General features: G+C 40.6%; 1 protein-coding gene across 2 annotated transcripts; it reads left to right on the top strand.

Annotated features, from left to right (window-relative positions):
- Positions 1 to 5,841: 5,841 nt before the first annotated feature.
- On the top strand, positions 5,842 to 17,207 carry cahz (carbonic anhydrase). 2 transcript variants are annotated; one of them, XM_030402788.1, is made up of 8 exons: positions 5,842 to 6,017; positions 7,985 to 8,041; positions 9,222 to 9,419; positions 10,780 to 10,898; positions 11,824 to 11,916; positions 12,109 to 12,171; positions 12,768 to 12,923; positions 16,867 to 17,207. In XM_030402788.1, the coding sequence occupies exons 2-8, from the start codon at positions 8,008 to 8,010 to the stop codon at positions 16,984 to 16,986; spliced, it is 783 nt and encodes a 260-aa protein (XP_030258648.1). In that variant the 5' UTR covers positions 5,842 to 6,017; positions 7,985 to 8,007; the 3' UTR covers positions 16,987 to 17,207. The 2 variants fall into 2 exon arrangements, with proteins under 2 accessions (XP_030258648.1, XP_030258647.1); XM_030402787.1 differs by lacking the exon at positions 5,842 to 6,017 and adding an exon at positions 7,014 to 7,170.
- The last annotated feature ends 757 nt before the right edge of the window (positions 17,208 to 17,964 follow it).

The following is a 17,964-nucleotide window of genomic DNA, read 5'->3' as shown; positions in this document are numbered from 1 at the left end:
TTTTCCATGAATTCTATTTTTCTGTCGGCGGGACAAAGAAAAAGCCAAAATGGCAGACGTAGTCAAAGGATGATGGCGGAGAACCAAACTGGCGGTCACAAACTCTTGGAAGGAAATGTCACGCAGTGTTCTGTGAAAGGACTACGAAAAACCATGACTTGGGGAAGTTGTGTTCTAAAGACTACAAGAATGGCTGGACGTGGTTTGGAGAAGTCACGCACGAACACACATTTGGAAGTTATGATTCTGGTTTTGCTTAATCGTGAATCTCGAATTCAAAAATGGCGGACATGAGTACGTCACCTATGGAACGAACGCGCGGGATTTGAACAGCGGCGATGGTTACAACACCGTTGGCTTCATGTGCACATTTGAATACACACAAAAGATATTGTTCCAAAAAAGGTAGACTGTGCTACCACAAGGCATAGATGATATGAAAATGGGTTCCCACAAGGCATACGTATCAAATGTTATAGCTAGGCTGTTACCCATGACTCCAAGGGGTCACTCATAAGATTTATATGTGTCTGCATATAATGTGTGTGTATGTGTACATCTGTGTTGAGAGAGAGAGAAACCCAGACAGGTTTGGGCTCCACTGACATAGAACACACACACAGCTACACATATTTAGGACTAAAAATTACTTCAACAGGGAATTTCAATCTGGCCGTTAATGATCTCAGAGACAAAGGAAGAAGGGCTTTTTACGCTATAAAGAAGTCTTCAAACATTGATATACCTGTTAGAATCTGGCTGAAAATATTTAAATCTATAATTGAACCAATCCTACTTTATGGTAGGGAAGTGTGGGGTCCTCTTGTAAACCAAGACTTGTGGGACAAAAACCCAATGGAAACCCTGCACACTGAGATCTGTAAGAGCATCCTCAGAGTCCACAGGAACACCCCCAACTATGGATGCAGAGCTGAACTCGGCCAATTTCCTCTTCTATTTACGATAAAAAAAAGAGCAATCAAATTCTACAAACACCTAAAAGCAAGTGACCCAAACTCCTACCACTACAAAGCTCTCCATCTCCAAGAGGAGCAGATAGAGAGGAGTCCCCTCAGCCAGCTGGTCCTGAGGCTCACCTCCTCTAACAGCACCAGGCCTCAGGACCGCCCCCACACAATCTGGACCAACCAAATTATAGCTAAAGAAAAAGAAAATTACATTAACTATTGGACATCCACCACAAAAACAAAGCAAACTTCAATAATATTCAGATCTAAACAGACAGTACACGCTGGCAGAGTACCTGACCACCGTGACTGATGGGAAACTGAGAAAGACTTTAACCATGTACAGACTCAGTGACCACAGCCTGGCCATAGAGACGGGCCGACACCGGCAGACCTGGCTGCCCAGAGAGGACCGGCTGTGTCGGTTCTGTCCACACAGACAGCTGGAGACTGAGACACATTTCCTGCTACAGTGTAGCGCATATCAAGACATTAGAACAAAGTTCTTTACACAAATTGAATGATTTTGATTCACTCTCTGACCAGATAAAAATGCAACATGTACTTGGAGAAAACAGTGTCAGCGCCATAGAAGCAGCTGGATATGTGAGAGGCTGTCACAGCCTGAGAGACGAGCAGCACAACAACACATGACAGCAGTTTGTCTCCTCACTCACCAATCACCTCCTCTACTGTTACTCTACTCCATGTGGGCTTTTTGTTTGTTTGTTTGTTTGTTTGGGGTTTTTGTTCTTGATCTGTTTCTTTGTTGTTTTTCTTTTTTTTTACATTTGACTTCTACCATATTGTATTAATATATTGTTGTTAATTGTTTCTTTCTTTATTGATTCTAAACAAACGTTAATTACTTCTATGCCATTCTGCCATTTTTTTCTTTTTATTTATGTATCTATGTTATTCTACTTCAATGAATTGTATAATCCTTGAAGCTTTGGACATTCATGCCAATAAAGCACACTGAAATTGAAATTGAAAACTGAGAGATGTGGATTAAAGGCGGTTGCAGCATCCTGCGTTGGCTGTTAGAACAGTGGGGTCGACATGGGCATTAAGAAAACGGGCTAAGCGGCGTTTTCTGGGGAAAATCCTCCCTCTGCAGGCGGTGAAAGAGGCTGGTTGGACGGCTACTATTCTGGATCCGGAGTGTGTTTGCTAACACGGTCAAGTTTGACTCGTCCAGCGAGGTGGAACACTGCGGCCGTTGGCCGTTGGCGGTTGAAATCCAAACGTCTGGTTGCCCCCTTTGAGTAACGGTTGCGCTGACGCTTCCAGCAGCACGTAGCTCTGGGACAGGCGTTGAACGTGCGAGCAGTTACTCTGTATTTTCTCCGTTCATCCGATCTTTGCGGAACTGCCGATGCATTCAGGTGCGCTCTCAGAGAATGGGAGATGGGACCGCACCGATGTCAGAACCATGTTGACGGTCCCAACAAAACTGTATTCAATTGTTTTTCCAGTGAAAAATATTTGTACTTGAATGGGTCAAGGAGAGTATGAGCCGCTAACGGTTACTGTTCTGTTACCATGGATACAATCAACTGGATACCGGAATAGTGAAGAAAGTGTCTTATTTTGTTTACTCTGAGGCAACAGATTAGATTATCTAGAGAAATTACCCACGACAGACATCAGCAGAAACATCATTTGAACGAGTGAGTCCTACTGAATCCACCAGTATTTTGTGTTATTATCTGTGCTTTCTGGTTTGACGGCTTAAGTTATGACAGAGGCTAGCTTACTGAAAAGAAGGGTCCTGATTTTTTACACTGACCCTGCTAATGAACAAGAGATCACACATAATGTTTTCTATCTGAATATTGTGATGGCATGAGTTTGTTGAGAGTGGCTTTGAACAAATGTAATGTTTGGTGAAAAGAGAACATGAAACTGATGATTCCTTACTTTGAACATTTTGTTGATTAGCAATTAATTCTTACTCAAATACACGTTATAACAATTCATCAACAGCATCTTCAAAGGGGCTTATTGGATGAAATGGCAATAATTAAGTGTAAAACATTTAAATTAACCTACAGTCAGTGAGGAAAGTAAAGAAAAAACTATGCAGACAAGTCTAATGAGGTTAGCATGCTAACCAGCTAGCCCTGCCTGTTCTGTCCTGCAGTACCACTTTGTAAGTTGTAGTCCAATAGTAGAAAGCCCATAGTTTCAGATGGGTAACAGTCTTCTATTACAGCAGCAAATTCATTGCATTTGACAAGCTTTTTTATAAAAAGAAAAAAAGAAAATGTTACTTTCAGTGTAATAAATGAACAAAATTAATTAAATGTCAGTTGGTTTACTGGGAACCACCTGTGCAGTGTGGAGTTTCAAGGCCTCAGAAATTGGGCGCAAATCTTGAAATCTGGGAGTGCTAACAATTACCATGCCTTTAATTCTTCTTCCACTATTTTCATTTGCATAGAAGTACTAAAAGAGGCATATATATCATATGAAAGGGGGTTCCCACAAGGTACACAATATCAAATGTTATAGCTAGGTTATTAACCTTAATTATCATTATTATCATTATTATTATTATTGTTATAAGTCTCCAAGGAGTCCTCATAAAATGTGTGTTGAGAGAGAGAGATGTGGATTAAAGGCGGTTGCAGCATCCTGCCTTGGCTGTTAGAACAGTGGGGTCGACATGGGCATTAAGAAAACGGGCAAAGCGGCGTTTTCTGAGGGAAAATCCTCCCTCTGCAGGCGGTGAAAGAGGCTGGTTGGCTGCTACTATTCTGGATCCGGAGTGTGTTGCTAACACGGTCAAGTTTGACTCGTCCAGCGAGGTGGAACACTGCGGCCGTTGGCCGTTGGCGGTTGAAATCCAAACGTCTGGTTGCCCCCTTTGAGTAACGGTTGCGCTGACGCTTCCAGCAGCACGTAGCTCTGGGACAGGCGTTGAACGTGCGAGCAGTTACTCTGTATTTTCTCCGTTCATCCGATCTTTGCTGAACTGCCGATGCATTCAGGTGCGCTCTCAGACAATGGGAGATGGGACCGCATCGATGTCAGAACCATGTTGACGGTCCCAACAAAACTGTATTCAATTGTTTTTCAAGTGATAAATATTTGTACTTGAATGGGTCAAGGAGAGTATGAGCCGCTAACGGTTACTGTTCTGTTACCATGGATACAATCAACTGGATACCGGAATAGTGAAGAAAGTGTCTTATTTTGTTTACTCTGAGGCAACAGATTAGATTATCTAGAGAAATTACCCACGACAGACATCAGCAGAAACATCATTTGAACGAGTGAGTCCTACTGAATCCACCAGTATTTTGTGTTATTATCTGTGCTTTCTGGTTTGACGGTTTAAGTTATGACAGAGGCTAGCTTACTGAAAAGAAGGGTCCTGATTTTTTACACTGGCCCTGCTAATGAACAAGAGATCACACATAATGTTTTCTATCTGAATATTGTGATGGCATGAGTTTGTTGAGAGTGGCTTTGAACAAATGTAATGTTTGGTGAAAAGAGAACATGAAACTGATGATTCCTTGCCTTGAACATTTTGTTGATTAGCAATTAGCCTAATTCTTACTCAAATACACGTTATAACAAGTCATCAACAGCATCTTCAATGAGGCTTTTTGAATGAAATGGCAATAATTAAGTGTAAAACATTTAAATTAACCTACAGTCAGTGAGGAAAGTAAAGAAAAAACTATGCAGACAAGTCTAATGAGGTTAGCATGCTAACCAGCTAGCCCTGCCTGTTCTGTCCTGCAGTACCACTTTGTAAGTTGTAGTCCAATAGTAGAAAGCCCATAGTTTCAGATGGGTAACAGTCTTCTATTACAGCAGCAAATTCATTGCATTTGACAAGCTTTTTTATAAAAAAAAAAAAAAAAAAAAAAAGAAAGAAAGAAAGAAAATGTTACTTTCAGTGTAATAAATTAACACAATTAATTAAATGTCAGTTGGTTTACTGGGAACCACCTGTGCAGTGTGGAGTTTCAAGGCCTCAGAAATTGGGCGCAAATCTTGAAATCTGGGAGTGCTAACAATTACCATGCCTTTAATTCTTCTTCCGCAATTTTCATTTGCATAGAAGTACTAAAAGAGGCATATATATCATATGAAAGGGGGTTCCCACAAGGTACACAATATCAAATGTTATAGCTAGGTTATTAACCTTAATTATGTTATTATTATTATCATTATTATTATTATAAGTCTCCAAGGAGTCCTCATAAAATGTGTGTTGAGAGAGAAAGATGTGGATTAAAGGCGGTTGCAGCATCCTGCGTTGGCTGTTAGGACAGTGGGGTCGACATGGGCATTAAGAAAACGGGCAAAGTGGCGTTTTCTGGGGAAAATCCTCCCTCTGCAGGCGGTGAAAGAGGCTGGTTGGATGGCTACTATTCTGGATCCGGAGTGTGTTTGCTAACACGGTCAAGTTTGACTCGTCCAGCGAGGTGGAACACTGCGGCCGTTGGCCGTTGGCGGTTGAAATCCAAACGTCTGGTTGCCCCCTTTGAGTAACGGTTGCGCTGACGCTTCCAGCAGCACGTAGCTCTGGGACAGGCGTTGAACGTGCGAGCAGTTACTCTGTATTTTCTCCGTTCATCCGATCTTTGCTGAACTGACGAAGCATTCAGGTGCGCTCTCACACAATGGGAGATGGGATTTGCAAAACCAGGGGCTGACTGTGTACAGGAGGGCGCAACCTACTGGACGTTAGGGTCGATGCACTTTCCAATGTCTGTCAGGCTTTGTTAGTGCAGATGTGCCCGCATATGAGCTGTGGGCTACACACAGGCCGCTCCGATGTCAGAACCATGTTGACGGTCCCAACAAAACTGTATTCAATTGTTTTTCCAGTGAAAAATATTTGTACTTGAATGGGTCAAGGAGAGTATGAGCCGCTAACGGTTACTGTTCTGTTACCATGGATACAATCAACTGGATACCGGAATAGTGAAGAAAGTGTCTTATTTTGTTTACTCTGAGGCAACAGATTAGATTATCTAGAGAAATTACCCACGACAGACATCAGCAGAAACATCATTTGAACGAGTGAGTCCTACTGAATCCACCAGTATTTTGTGTTATTATCTGTGCTTTCTGGTTTGACGGTTTAAGTTATGACAGAGGCTAGCTTACTGAAAAGAAGGGTCCTGATTTTTTACACTGGCCCTGCTAATGAACAAGAGATCACACATAATGTTTTCTATCTGAATATTGTGATTGCATGAGTTTGTTGAGAGTGGCTTTGAACAACTGTAACGTAATGTTTGGTGAAAAGAGAACATGAAACTGATGATTCCTTGCCTTGAAAATGTTGTTGATTAGCAATTAATTCTTGCTCACATACACAATATAACAATTCATCAACAGCATATTCAAAGGGGCTAATTGAATTAAATGGCAATAATTAAGTGTAAAACATTTAAATTAACCTACAGTCAGTGAGGAAAGTAAAGAAAAAACTATGCAGACAAGTCTAATGAGGTTAGCATGCTAACCAGCTAGCCCTGCCTGGCTCTTGAGAGAGAGAGAGATGTGGATTAAAGGCGGTTGCAGCATCCTGCGTTGGCTGTTAGAACAGTGGGGTCGACATGGGCATTAAGAAAACGGGCAAAGCGGCGTTTTCTGGGGAAAATCCTCCCTCTGCAGGCGGTGAAAGAGGCTGGTTGGACGGCTACTATTCTGGATCCGGAGTGTGTTTGCTAACACGGTCAAGTTTGACTCGTCCAGCGAGGTGGAACACTGCGGCCGTTGGCCGTTGGCGGTTGAAATCCAAACGTCTGGTTGCCCCCTTTGAGTAACGGTTGCGCTGACGCTTCCAGCAGCACGTAGCTCTGGGACAGGCGTTGAACGTGCGAGCAGTTACTCTGTATTTTCTCCGTTCATCCGATCTTTGCGGAACTGCCGATGCATTCAGGTGCGCTCTCAGAGAATGGGAGATGGGACCGCACCGATGTCAGAACCATGTTGACGGTCCCAACAAAACTGTATTCAATTGTTTTTCAAGTGATAAATATTTGTACTTGAATGGGTCAAGGAGAGTGTGAGCCGCTAACGGTTACTGTTCTGTTACCATGGATACAATCAACTGGATACCGGAATAGTGAAGAAAGTGTCTTATTTTGTTTACTCTGAGGCAACAGATTAGATTATCTAGAGAAATTACCCACGACAGACATCAGCAGAAACATCATTTGAACGAGTGAGTCCTACTGAATCCACCAGTATTTTGTGTTATTATCTGTGCTTTCTGGTTTGACGGTTTGAGTTATGACAGAGGCTAGCTTACTGAAAAGAAGGGTCCTGATTTTTTACACTGGCCCTGCTAATGATGTAGTAGTGTGTGTGTGTGTGTGTGTGTGCGCGCGCGCGTGTGACACTGAGAGTCAGGGCTGGGGGTGCGTTTGAGGGCTCTGCTTCAGACCCCAGAAAGGCTTGGTACGGCCCTGCAGTGAGCCACAGGCATGCACATACCGTGCCGTATGCAGAGCCGCGATGAATGAAGGCTGGCAAGAGGTGAAAAGAAAATGTGGCTTTCAGTATATTGCGCTAGAAATCCTCGCAGCGATGAAGCTTCAGACCCTGAAACCGCTCTGATCCTGGAACAGACCTGAGAGCAGCGTGTGAGGATGGATAGGATGGATGTGTGAAGGTAATGTGCACGCAGCAGGGACTAATCCATCTCTGCTAGGAGAGGATAGACTCCGGGCTCGAAGTCACCCCCGCATCTCTTCAAAAATCTCTGAATATTCCGAAGGGGAACTGGAGGGCAGGGAGGCAGTGGAGGGGAGGAGAGGTGGACGATACTATCGCATCTCTGGATGGCAGTCTGCACTGTCCTCCTGACTGACCGGCCCGCTGAAGGACCGGCAAGCCAAACCCACCGCTGTGAGGACCGACACAGCCTATATAACGCCGACCAGCGGCTGTCTGTCATCACACCATCCTCATCTGCCTCTCCTGCAGCTTTTCGATCTGCAAACTGACCTGGATTAACCGTTCCTTTGTGTTTTCAGGATAGCATACAGAAGCAGCAGATATGTCTCACGGATGGGGATACGGACCGACAAACGGTGAGGATCTCACAGCATCCAGCCCGGTTTCTATGTAACAGGTCAAGAGCAAGCTGCCACACTGTGCAGTCAGTATGGGCTGCTGTAGTCACTGGTTGACCATTCCTCAATAACACTGTCATTAAATAATCTTCACTACTGCAGGCTGCTACTTAACTTAAGGATAATTTAACAGATCCACTCAGTTTCTGATGGACTCCACTGCATTATACAGGAAACATTGCATCTTTTAAATTACAGCAGAGTGTTCTGTTGGCTGCAGCCCGGTCCGAAGCTACATCTGAAACACATGGCAAACTTCTGGACTGGCTCCAGCATTAAGATGCTTTACATTAATGCATCAGTGTAGGCGTTTGTTAATGTGTCCCTTCAGTATTAATGGATTATATGCATTATAAATATTTAATTGAAGCATCATGTGAATGATCTGAAAATAGCTTCTAAGAAGTCAACTGAACAGATTATAATCTTTGGTAAAATGTGAGATACTTGCACTTTACTAGTACTTCTATACTTCTATTTTACTTCATATTGTTAGGTTTTTTAATAAGGTTGCCTACGCATTACTGCAGTAAAAACTAATTTAATAGGAGACCGTCATACTAAAAAGGATAATCTGCATATTGATGGCATGAACTTTTCATACTTTCAGTATATGTTTCTGATCATATTTCTGTACTTTTACTTACTTCTAGTGAGTTCTTTTGTTGTTGTTGTTGTTGTTATTGTTTTTGCATTTCAAGTATCTAATCTGAATATCACACTGCTGCTAAGTAAAGCTGAGTAGATATGGAATCCAGTTTTTAAGCAATTGTAAAGGTTGCTAAAGCCTCTTGCAACTTTACAATAAGCAATTGCTTAATACATTTTTTATTAAGTATTTCATGGTTTAACGGTCAAATATGAAGTATAGTATAAATGTTCATTAATGATGGTTAAAAAGGGTTACCTTATTATTTTTCTGTTATGGTATCATGTGAAGTATCTGAATACTTCTTTACACTTGATATGACAGCAAGCAACACAACATAAGCGAGGGGATGAAAAAGGGAAATTAGAAGTTTTAGTCACAAAACTTTTAGGTTACTGTGGAAGTGCTCCATGCATAGAAAATAATAGAATGGGACGGAACACCAAGAGTGGTATTAACACTTTTTATCACTTGAATATGTATTTGTAGGACCTGACAAATGGGGAGATGAGTATCCTGTAGCCAATGGGCCCAGGCAGTCTCCTATCGACATTGTCCCAAATGAGGCCGTATATGACTCCTCTCTGAAGGCTCTCAAGCTGAGTTATGACCCCTCCAACTCCAAGGGCATTCTCAACAATGGACACTCCTTCCAGGTGGACTTTGTGGACGACACAGACAGTTCCAGTAAGCATGTTTTTTTTATTCAAAAGCAAATATTAATAGAATATAATTCATGTTTCAGTATTACTTTTAGTAAAGTTTATCTGGCTGTCTTGTTTATGCCTCCACCCTGCTGTATTCACTGACTGTAGCAGATAAGAGCCTCTGATGATGTCAGTCCACCCTGATAAGCCTCATCGTTATCTGGAGGTCAACAGGACATCTGCACCGCCTCACTCTGCTGCGCTGACACTGTTTATTCAACATTACTCCAGCAGTGCAATTGATCAAAAGCATATTAGTCTGGATTAAATAAATACATCTGAAAATAGCCTTTATTTATGAAGAATCAATTTATAAAATGTACACTCTCTAAGTTAATTAGGGCTCCAAATACTGGCCCAACCCTTATGATTTAGGAAACCAGAAGTTAGCATGAACAGCCAGTTACAATGAATAAGTATGATGACAGGACAGACAATGAAAGCTGCAACAGAGTAACTATCAAGTTACAATCAAATTAAAGTGAGTGATTTAAAAGATATCAATCTTATTTTATTACATAAATTCAATGTTGCCAAAGTGTCACATTTAATGCAAGGTTTGTCTGTCATGTTGAGTAAGTGTGAATACATAACATGACTTCATCTGAATAAATTAGATGAATGAGGATGTCTACATAAACTTTATGTGTTAAGTCAATTATTACATATAAAGTTCTACTAAAGGGTACTTCTACATAAACATTATGTGTTATTTAAGTGCTTATTATTCTTGATGTGCTTATAAAAGTAATTGATTTCAAATAGGTTATTATGTCTCCTGTAATAAATCACACATGTAGTACATTATCATATTAACACTAAGCCCAATAAATCAATGTAGCATAAATATGTTGAAACTTTAGATGTATTTATCAAAACAATTATATGCAGTATGTGTAATGTGTGATATGACACATACATAGTACTAGCCCTCCTTTTAACCTTAAAATCTAAAGTCTAGACAGAACATGGTTCTTTGTATTCTGCAACTAAGAAAACTTGTGAAGGCATTCCGATTTATTTGAAGGAACCGGTCCACAGCAACAAAAGGATAACATTTTGAATTAAATTTAAACAGTAAAGGCATTACAATGAAAAATAAACCAGTGGAGTTAATAGGAACATATACACACAAATCCCAACATGCCATTACTGTCTATGATAATGTGCATGCAATTGTCATTGCTGGCTGTTGAAACGTGGACGCTAAACTGCATTGCTGATTTTGAAAGATGAATTGTACCAATCATGTATGAAAGATGTTGAATATTGTAAGGCTTGTTGAAAAGCATTAATTCCTGAGTGTATCTGTAATGATTCTGTTGTTGTGCCTTAACCAGCCCTGACCGGAGGCCCTATTTCTGGAACATACCGTTTGAGGCAGTTTCATTTCCACTGGGGAGCCAGTGATGACAGAGGCTCTGAGCACACTGTCAACGGCATCAAGTTCCCCTGTGAGGTACTGAAGCTGCTATAGTTACCTGAATGTAGATTTAAAGATGCTTACAGCTACCACATACAGATCCTCAATACATGTTATGGTGTTAATGTTGGCTCTGCCATGTCTTTGACAATAGACTTTTGATTAAAAAAAAAAAACAATTCTAAAAGTGACCAATCTGTTCTTAATGGCACTTTCTAATAACAGTCATTAATAAATGGTAACTTTATAGTGAATTAGACATCTGTTAATAGTTATGTAACTGTTAACAGACAATGAAATGCTTAATAAACCATTTATTAAACAAAAATCAAGTGTCAACTGATGTTTATAACACTAAATGGATAATAAATACTGTGTAGTTGATCTATTAACATTATTTGGATGGTCATTACAGTTAAATCTGATAAACCCTCAGAATTGCTTAATATATGATTTTTTAAAGCACTTCATTGTTTGTCAAATTTAATTAACTATAAATGTACCATTTATTGCTGATGTTCTTTTTTACTAATGGTTACCAATGGTTCTTTTGATTTTTAATTTACAACATTTTTTAAATCCCAGTAGCGTGGAAAAAAAAAAAAAATAATAATATAGTTACCCCCCCAACTACAATTTGATTCATTGCAGTGTCATATGGAAATTGAATTTACAGATAAACAGCTGAAACTGTGAATTGAAAATACGGTATGAGAAAAAGTTCAAGATTTTCTTTAGAGGAGGGGATCTTTGGACAAGGAGGATCCCCGCCCCTCCACGACAATTCGATTTTTCGCCTTGTCATGGAGTGATTAAAACAGCAGGAAAGATAAAGCCCTACTTAAACACCTGCTATTGACTGGCTCTTTAGATCCAGTGTCATTATGTGTAATATATCCACACTGTTTCTCATGTTAGGTTTTGGATAAGATGTAAAAATTTGACCTCTCTTCCTTGTTAGCTTCACCTGGTGCACTGGAACACTAAGTACCCGAGCTTTGGAGAGGCGGCCAGTCAGCCTGATGGACTCGCTGTGGTTGGAGTCTTTCTCAAGGTGAGTCATTAGTGACAGATCACGAACAATCCATCTGTCTGTGACTGCACTAGACGTGGGAAGGTGCTTTAAGTTTTCATGCCCTGCACGGAACTGTGTGAGGTTAAAAGAAAAGCCAAATAATGAAAACTGTATTTGGAAAAAAAAAAGTGTTACAAATTAAATAGTATGTGCATCTGTATTGTGCTTTAGATTGGTGCTGCCAACCCCAGGATTCAGAAAGTTTTGGATTCCTTTGATGCCATCAAGACTAAGGTAACATCTGTCCCAGAATTCTCAAAATTCAACAATGACTGAATATATCAAAGTAGATTTAAGAATAATTTATCATTATGCAGTACAAGATTGTATCATACATTCCTTGTTGCAATCTCATAAACTACATACACACAAACTATTAAAAAAAAAAAAACTATACAGACTAATTCATGAATAATTATCAAGTCTGAAAAATGAAGTCCTCATGGCGGAGTGTTGAGGAGGAATCAGGGAGTCTCACAGCCTGAGGAATGAAGCTGCTCTGGAGTAGGCAGCAGATACTTCTGTATCAATAGCCAGATGATAGCAGGGTGAACATGTCACTTCACCGACATCACCGATGCTCTGTGGATGGGCACCAATGATGTTCATGCCAGTTATTCATGTTTATAGTCAGCATACTCTCCATTGCTCCTCTGTAAATGTTGACACATGACACATGAATTCAGTCTTTATAAGTGTTCTTTAGAAGTGGATTTTTTTTCTCTGCTTAATACAATTTAGAAACTTGGGAAACTACCAACTCCATCGTCATGGTTTACAATGAGAAACAACTGCTTTCCTTCTGTCTTTCCTTTATTCGGTTGTCCCAGGGAAAACAGACCACCTTTGATAACTTTGACCCAATGACTCTCCTTCCTGCTTCTCTGGATTATTGGACCTATGATGGCTCTCTGACCACACCTCCCCTCTTGGAGAGTGTCACCTGGATCGTCCTCAAGGAGCCAATCAGTGTCAACCCTGCACAGGTACTTAACTTGCTTCACATATAATGACTTGCTTTACCTAAATAAAATCAAACTGAGTAAGAAAAAACACACAAACATTTGGCAAAGCACAAGCAGCTGAAGTGAAAGCAGGGCTGTGGAGCTTCATTGTGTGAGATATAAATGTGTCAGTTACATATCTGAAGGATTTGCTCACTGTCAAAAATATTGTCATCTCTGTTTATTGGTTATATCATAAAGATTGATGACAACGAAACAGAGCAAGGAAACATTAAAGCCCTGTGTCTGGAACAGTACATTTTACCTGTAGAAGGATAAGGACAAAAGCCCTTGAACTACTTGAGGACACAATGACATTTGTTTTAGCTATCACTGTATTTAGATAGGAAGGTTGGTCTGATCCGTACAACGAAATACATGTACAAATAAATGTAATACTAAAAGTACTTAAGTTCAAGAGCCAATCAACTGAACCGAAGCCACAGCTCGATTACACACTAGATATAATTCAAATATAGCTGAAAGGTCATATGGGTATGGGTGTTTCAGTGCAAGTGTGTCTATGTGCAATAACATGCTCCAAGAGCCTGTGTGTAGTTGTGGCTGTGATAAATACAGACATTTCTCTTGGCAGTCCAACTAGTGGTTTGTGGGTCCAATCATGTAGTCTGGTGTGACGGCTTCTGGATTCTCCAGTTGAAGCTGGTTCAGCTCAAGTATTCAACTTAAAGTGAGCTTAAAAGACATTAGGCTTTGAAGCCAATTTGGCATAATGTGTAAATACATTGTCCCATGTTGCAATTGGCCCCACACACATTTCTTTTCATAAGCTTAAATTGTGAAAGAAGCAGCTGTAAAATGGTGGAGACATTTTTTTGAGCTTCATAGGCCCTACCCCCTGTGAAATGACTTGTCTCATAATTTGATCAATTTGGAAAGTCTTGAGGACCCAGGTGATTCAATTAACCTGTTTTATTCCAATTCAAGTTAGCCAGGGGATAAATCCTGGCCAGTAGTCATTTTATACACACAAAATCGAACTTTTATGGTTTCATATGCCACTGTGCAGCTTTCATTGGACTGAACAGGGCTCTGCCTCTGACACTGTTTCCAGTTCTCATTATATGTCAATGGCACCCATGCTTTAGCTTTTAGCAGCTACAGTTAAGATTTCAGCCTTAAAATGGGTGTAAAAAAATGCCTTTTCAAATCAATTTGGGATCTCGGGTTACACCTGATGAGCTGTATTGAGCTTTTATGCTGATTTTTGGTTTTTGGTTTTTGATTTTTTATGTCTCCAGCTACTTCGGTTTTAGAAGAATGCAACACTTTTTTGCTGTGAAGCTCCAGAAACATTTTGTGGACTATAAATCTTCACCCAACTTCCCATCAGTAGATAATGTCTTGAAATTACATTTTTTAGAAGAAAAGAACTGGCTGTTTACAGTATTTTCAAATCGCCTCATAGGCACTAACCCTAACCCTTGGCAAACTTCTCATGCATGGTCCAAGGAGCTGCAAGGTCTGTTGGACCTAACATTGTCAAGGTCATGAGTGTAGGCAGTCATACCATAATTTAGAGCAGGGTGGGTCTGCGCCATGGGTGCCTTGTGTTTCACCGAGATTGCACTGGCTGCTGGTATCTCCACTGTGCAGTTTGCACACTATCTCTTTACATAATTCATGCTGCCTCAATGTATCTTCATGTGACATATGACCCACATAGTACAGTAGGCAACAGACTTCACTCCTCCTTGAGTAAAGCTGAGATGTACACATTAGCTTGATGTAGAAATAAATACACTAATGCACTCAAGGACAGCTTTGTTCTCTGGCACTGCTGAGTGAGCCTGCTGAGGAAAATTAAATCCAAGCTCATCAGCTAGCTAAAGGCTAAATGGCTCCCAGAGGAGCTGTTGTTTATGCCACACTGCCGCTTTAGTCGTTTCGCGTGTGTGCGCACACATACACACACAGAAACACATGCACACAGAGAGAGAGACAGATCTTTGCCCCTAACATGTGCTCTAGGTTCCAGTAGCTCAGATGTGGCCTGTTCTGCAGAGGTAATTGAAGGCTGTCACAATTGTAGAACTCTCCATCCAGCTCAATGCTACTGTTGGGAGGGCTGTGTTTTGTATCACCTCGTGCACAGGCAAGATAATTGACGCAGCAGGAGGGTGTGATGTGGCAGAAGCAAGTGAAGCAGCTGATTCTGTTAAATATCACATATCTGCTGGGGGCTAATTTTTTAACTTCACCCAGGTAGTCACCGTTTTACTCTAGTCTCAGGACCTGTTTTGTCTTATGCAAATCAAAGCGCATTTTGATTTTGCCAACTGAGGATGCAAGAGCTCATAGGTAGGTTTCGTCATTGTGGTTCCCAAGCAACACACACTCTGTGTTCCATTTGCATTTGAGAAATGGATTTATAACCAGAGAAAATGTTTTTTTGATTTGAAGGCAAGTTGGATAAATGGAAAGATGTACATGTTGATAGCGCATAATCATAGATTCTTGAAGATATAGCCTATTATTTTACAGTAGATGATAGATGTGATTCTCCTGGGTGTATCTCTGGATTTGAAAAGTCAGTTCTAGTGAATTTTCCAGCCCCTCCCTACACATGGCCCTTCTGATAGCTATGCTGAATGTTCGCCATGATAAACAGCAGGGCTACAACTGTGCACTGGCCTTTCCTCAAAGACACACTCTCACCGGGAGAGCAGCTGACCCAACCTTTGCTACTGCTTCACTCCTTAGGTGTGTGACATGATAGGTCAACTGGATGAAGGTTCAGTAGCAACTAGCTGAAACGGTGCATATCACTCATGGAATCAGACATATTCCCATCAATAAATCGATTCTCCCCTGGTGCTTGTATACTGGGACAATGGCAGTAGACCAATTAAATGGCCTTGTCGAGCTATGACCATCGCTCGACTTAAGTGTGCATGGAAACTTACTGACAGAGAGTCTGACTCTGGCAGCTGGGTTCTGGCTGCCAACAATCAAGAAATGCATTTTGTTGTCTATGTTTTTCTTTGTGGTGGTCAAACAGCGTCCCTTATGGGCCCACACTGCCTTGCCTCCTCAAAAACATACTACATGTTGTCGTGTACACAAGACCCTTGAGGCAAATATAACGAAATATAATCAAAATCAAAATATGGTCAAGCAATTTTTTTATGAAGTTGAACTATATGACAAACAGCATTTTATCATGTTGTGCAGCCCTACTGTTAATAGTTTGTGGAAATACCCTCACTCTTAAAAAATTCAAACTGAACACAGTTGGTTCAGAGAGGCACAGCCACATAAGAGCAATCATGTGGCTCGAATTTTAGTGGTGATGTGTAGCACATTTTAGATTTAGATTAGATTTGGATGCGAGTTGCCTTTAAATCAGCCCAGTTGCCAGGATTAAATAATGTCAGTTAAACGTTTCTGCAAACCACTGATTATTTCACTTATGTACTGTATATGTCATTGGCAAGGTGACATATGTCATATTATGTTCACATTACACATTCATATTTGGAAGTAAAGGGGATAGTGATGGAGTTGCAGACGAGAAGGCTGCAATTTTGCCGACCAAAGTTCAAGACTATTTCAACATTTGTAAGTGTAAAACCACTGGACATTTTTACAAGGGATCATGACATACGAATGTATCAGAAGTTTGCAGGAATCTTAACTGCCAACATTTTATGCGGGCCACTTGGGTGGCTAGAGCCATTTACACAGACCAGCCTGTCTTCCCTAACTATGTCTGTTAGCATAATTAAATAGATCATTGAAATAGCATTGTCTCATTTGGTAATACTGCTGTGCTTGCAGAGGTCATAATGGATTTATACAGTATATGTTGGAAACAACCCATGGTATTTTTAGTTACTCAGTCGATATAAGTCAGATCTTGATTATCTTTCACCGTTTTTCCCTGTCTCTCTTTACTCGTTAGATGGATAAGTTCCGCAGCCTCCTGTTCACTGGAGAGGGAGAATCTCCATGCTGCATGGTGGACAACTACCGGCCTCCTCAGCCTCTGAAGGGCCGCCAGGTCCGCGCCTCCTTCAAATAAACCCCCTTCATTTTCATAGCTTTCTTTCCCCTTGGCTTGTTCTTGCCTGCTTTCCCACTTACCTACTAACCCCCGTTGTTCTCCAAATGCAGTTCTTATTCAGCATATATTAGCCCTGTTGACATTAACTTGAAAAGTTGAATAAAAGCCCATCGTCTTACACGTTTTACCACATAGACTAACTGGATGTATCTTGAATAAAATAACTTTTTACGCTTTGACATAGGCCCTGTTTATTCTTGTCATTTCAATTGTCCATAGGGTGTGCAAGCATAAAATGCCTATATGGCGTATACATTTTCCACTCATAGACAAAGGTTGCCTAAAAAATGTGATCTGTGCTCACACATGTAAAAAGAGACAAATCATGGAGCAAAATTGTTACTCCTGCTAAAATCTGGTAAAACTTCTGGCCCCTCATTTTTCATTTTGGCCATAACATGTTACATATTCCATGTTTTTCGGCTACTCTGCCAAGACTGCTTCATCATAGACAAAATGAACTGAAAATAGAACTTTAAATATTGTAAAAGTAGAAGTTATCCTTCTGTCATAAACTGCACTTGACAAGCACACCTAGCCCATCTCAGGGTAAATGTAGGCCTAAATTCTATTTTTTTTTTCTTATCCTAATATATTAAAAAATAATGCTCCTTTCAGTGCATTTCATTGACTTGTGAATTGTGCTGTAGACAACTGATTAGATTGTGAAAGCCAATGTTTTAATGGATGCCGGATTTGGTCAGTTTTAGACAAAATGCTCATACTAAGCTTGGACTTGACATTTTTCAGGGCATACTGTGGCCACAGCTCATCCCGTCGATGAGCACTTCTATGCAAGTAGATTTTTAGACATATGATGGACTCATGAAAGTTATGTTATGGATCCAGTATATTGTGAAGGACAGTCTTACCCAGTTTTGGCTGATAGCGCAGCATGATGCCATGTCCATGTTCATGTGTAGTATTTTTCTCTTT

This window comes from Sparus aurata, chromosome 21 (assembly GCF_900880675.1).
Source record: "Sparus aurata chromosome 21, fSpaAur1.1, whole genome shotgun sequence".
Taxonomy (NCBI): Eukaryota; Metazoa; Chordata; class Actinopteri; order Spariformes; family Sparidae; genus Sparus; species Sparus aurata.
The sequence above is the reverse complement of the archived record's forward strand: the minus strand, read 5'-3'. Positions and strand labels throughout refer to the sequence as shown.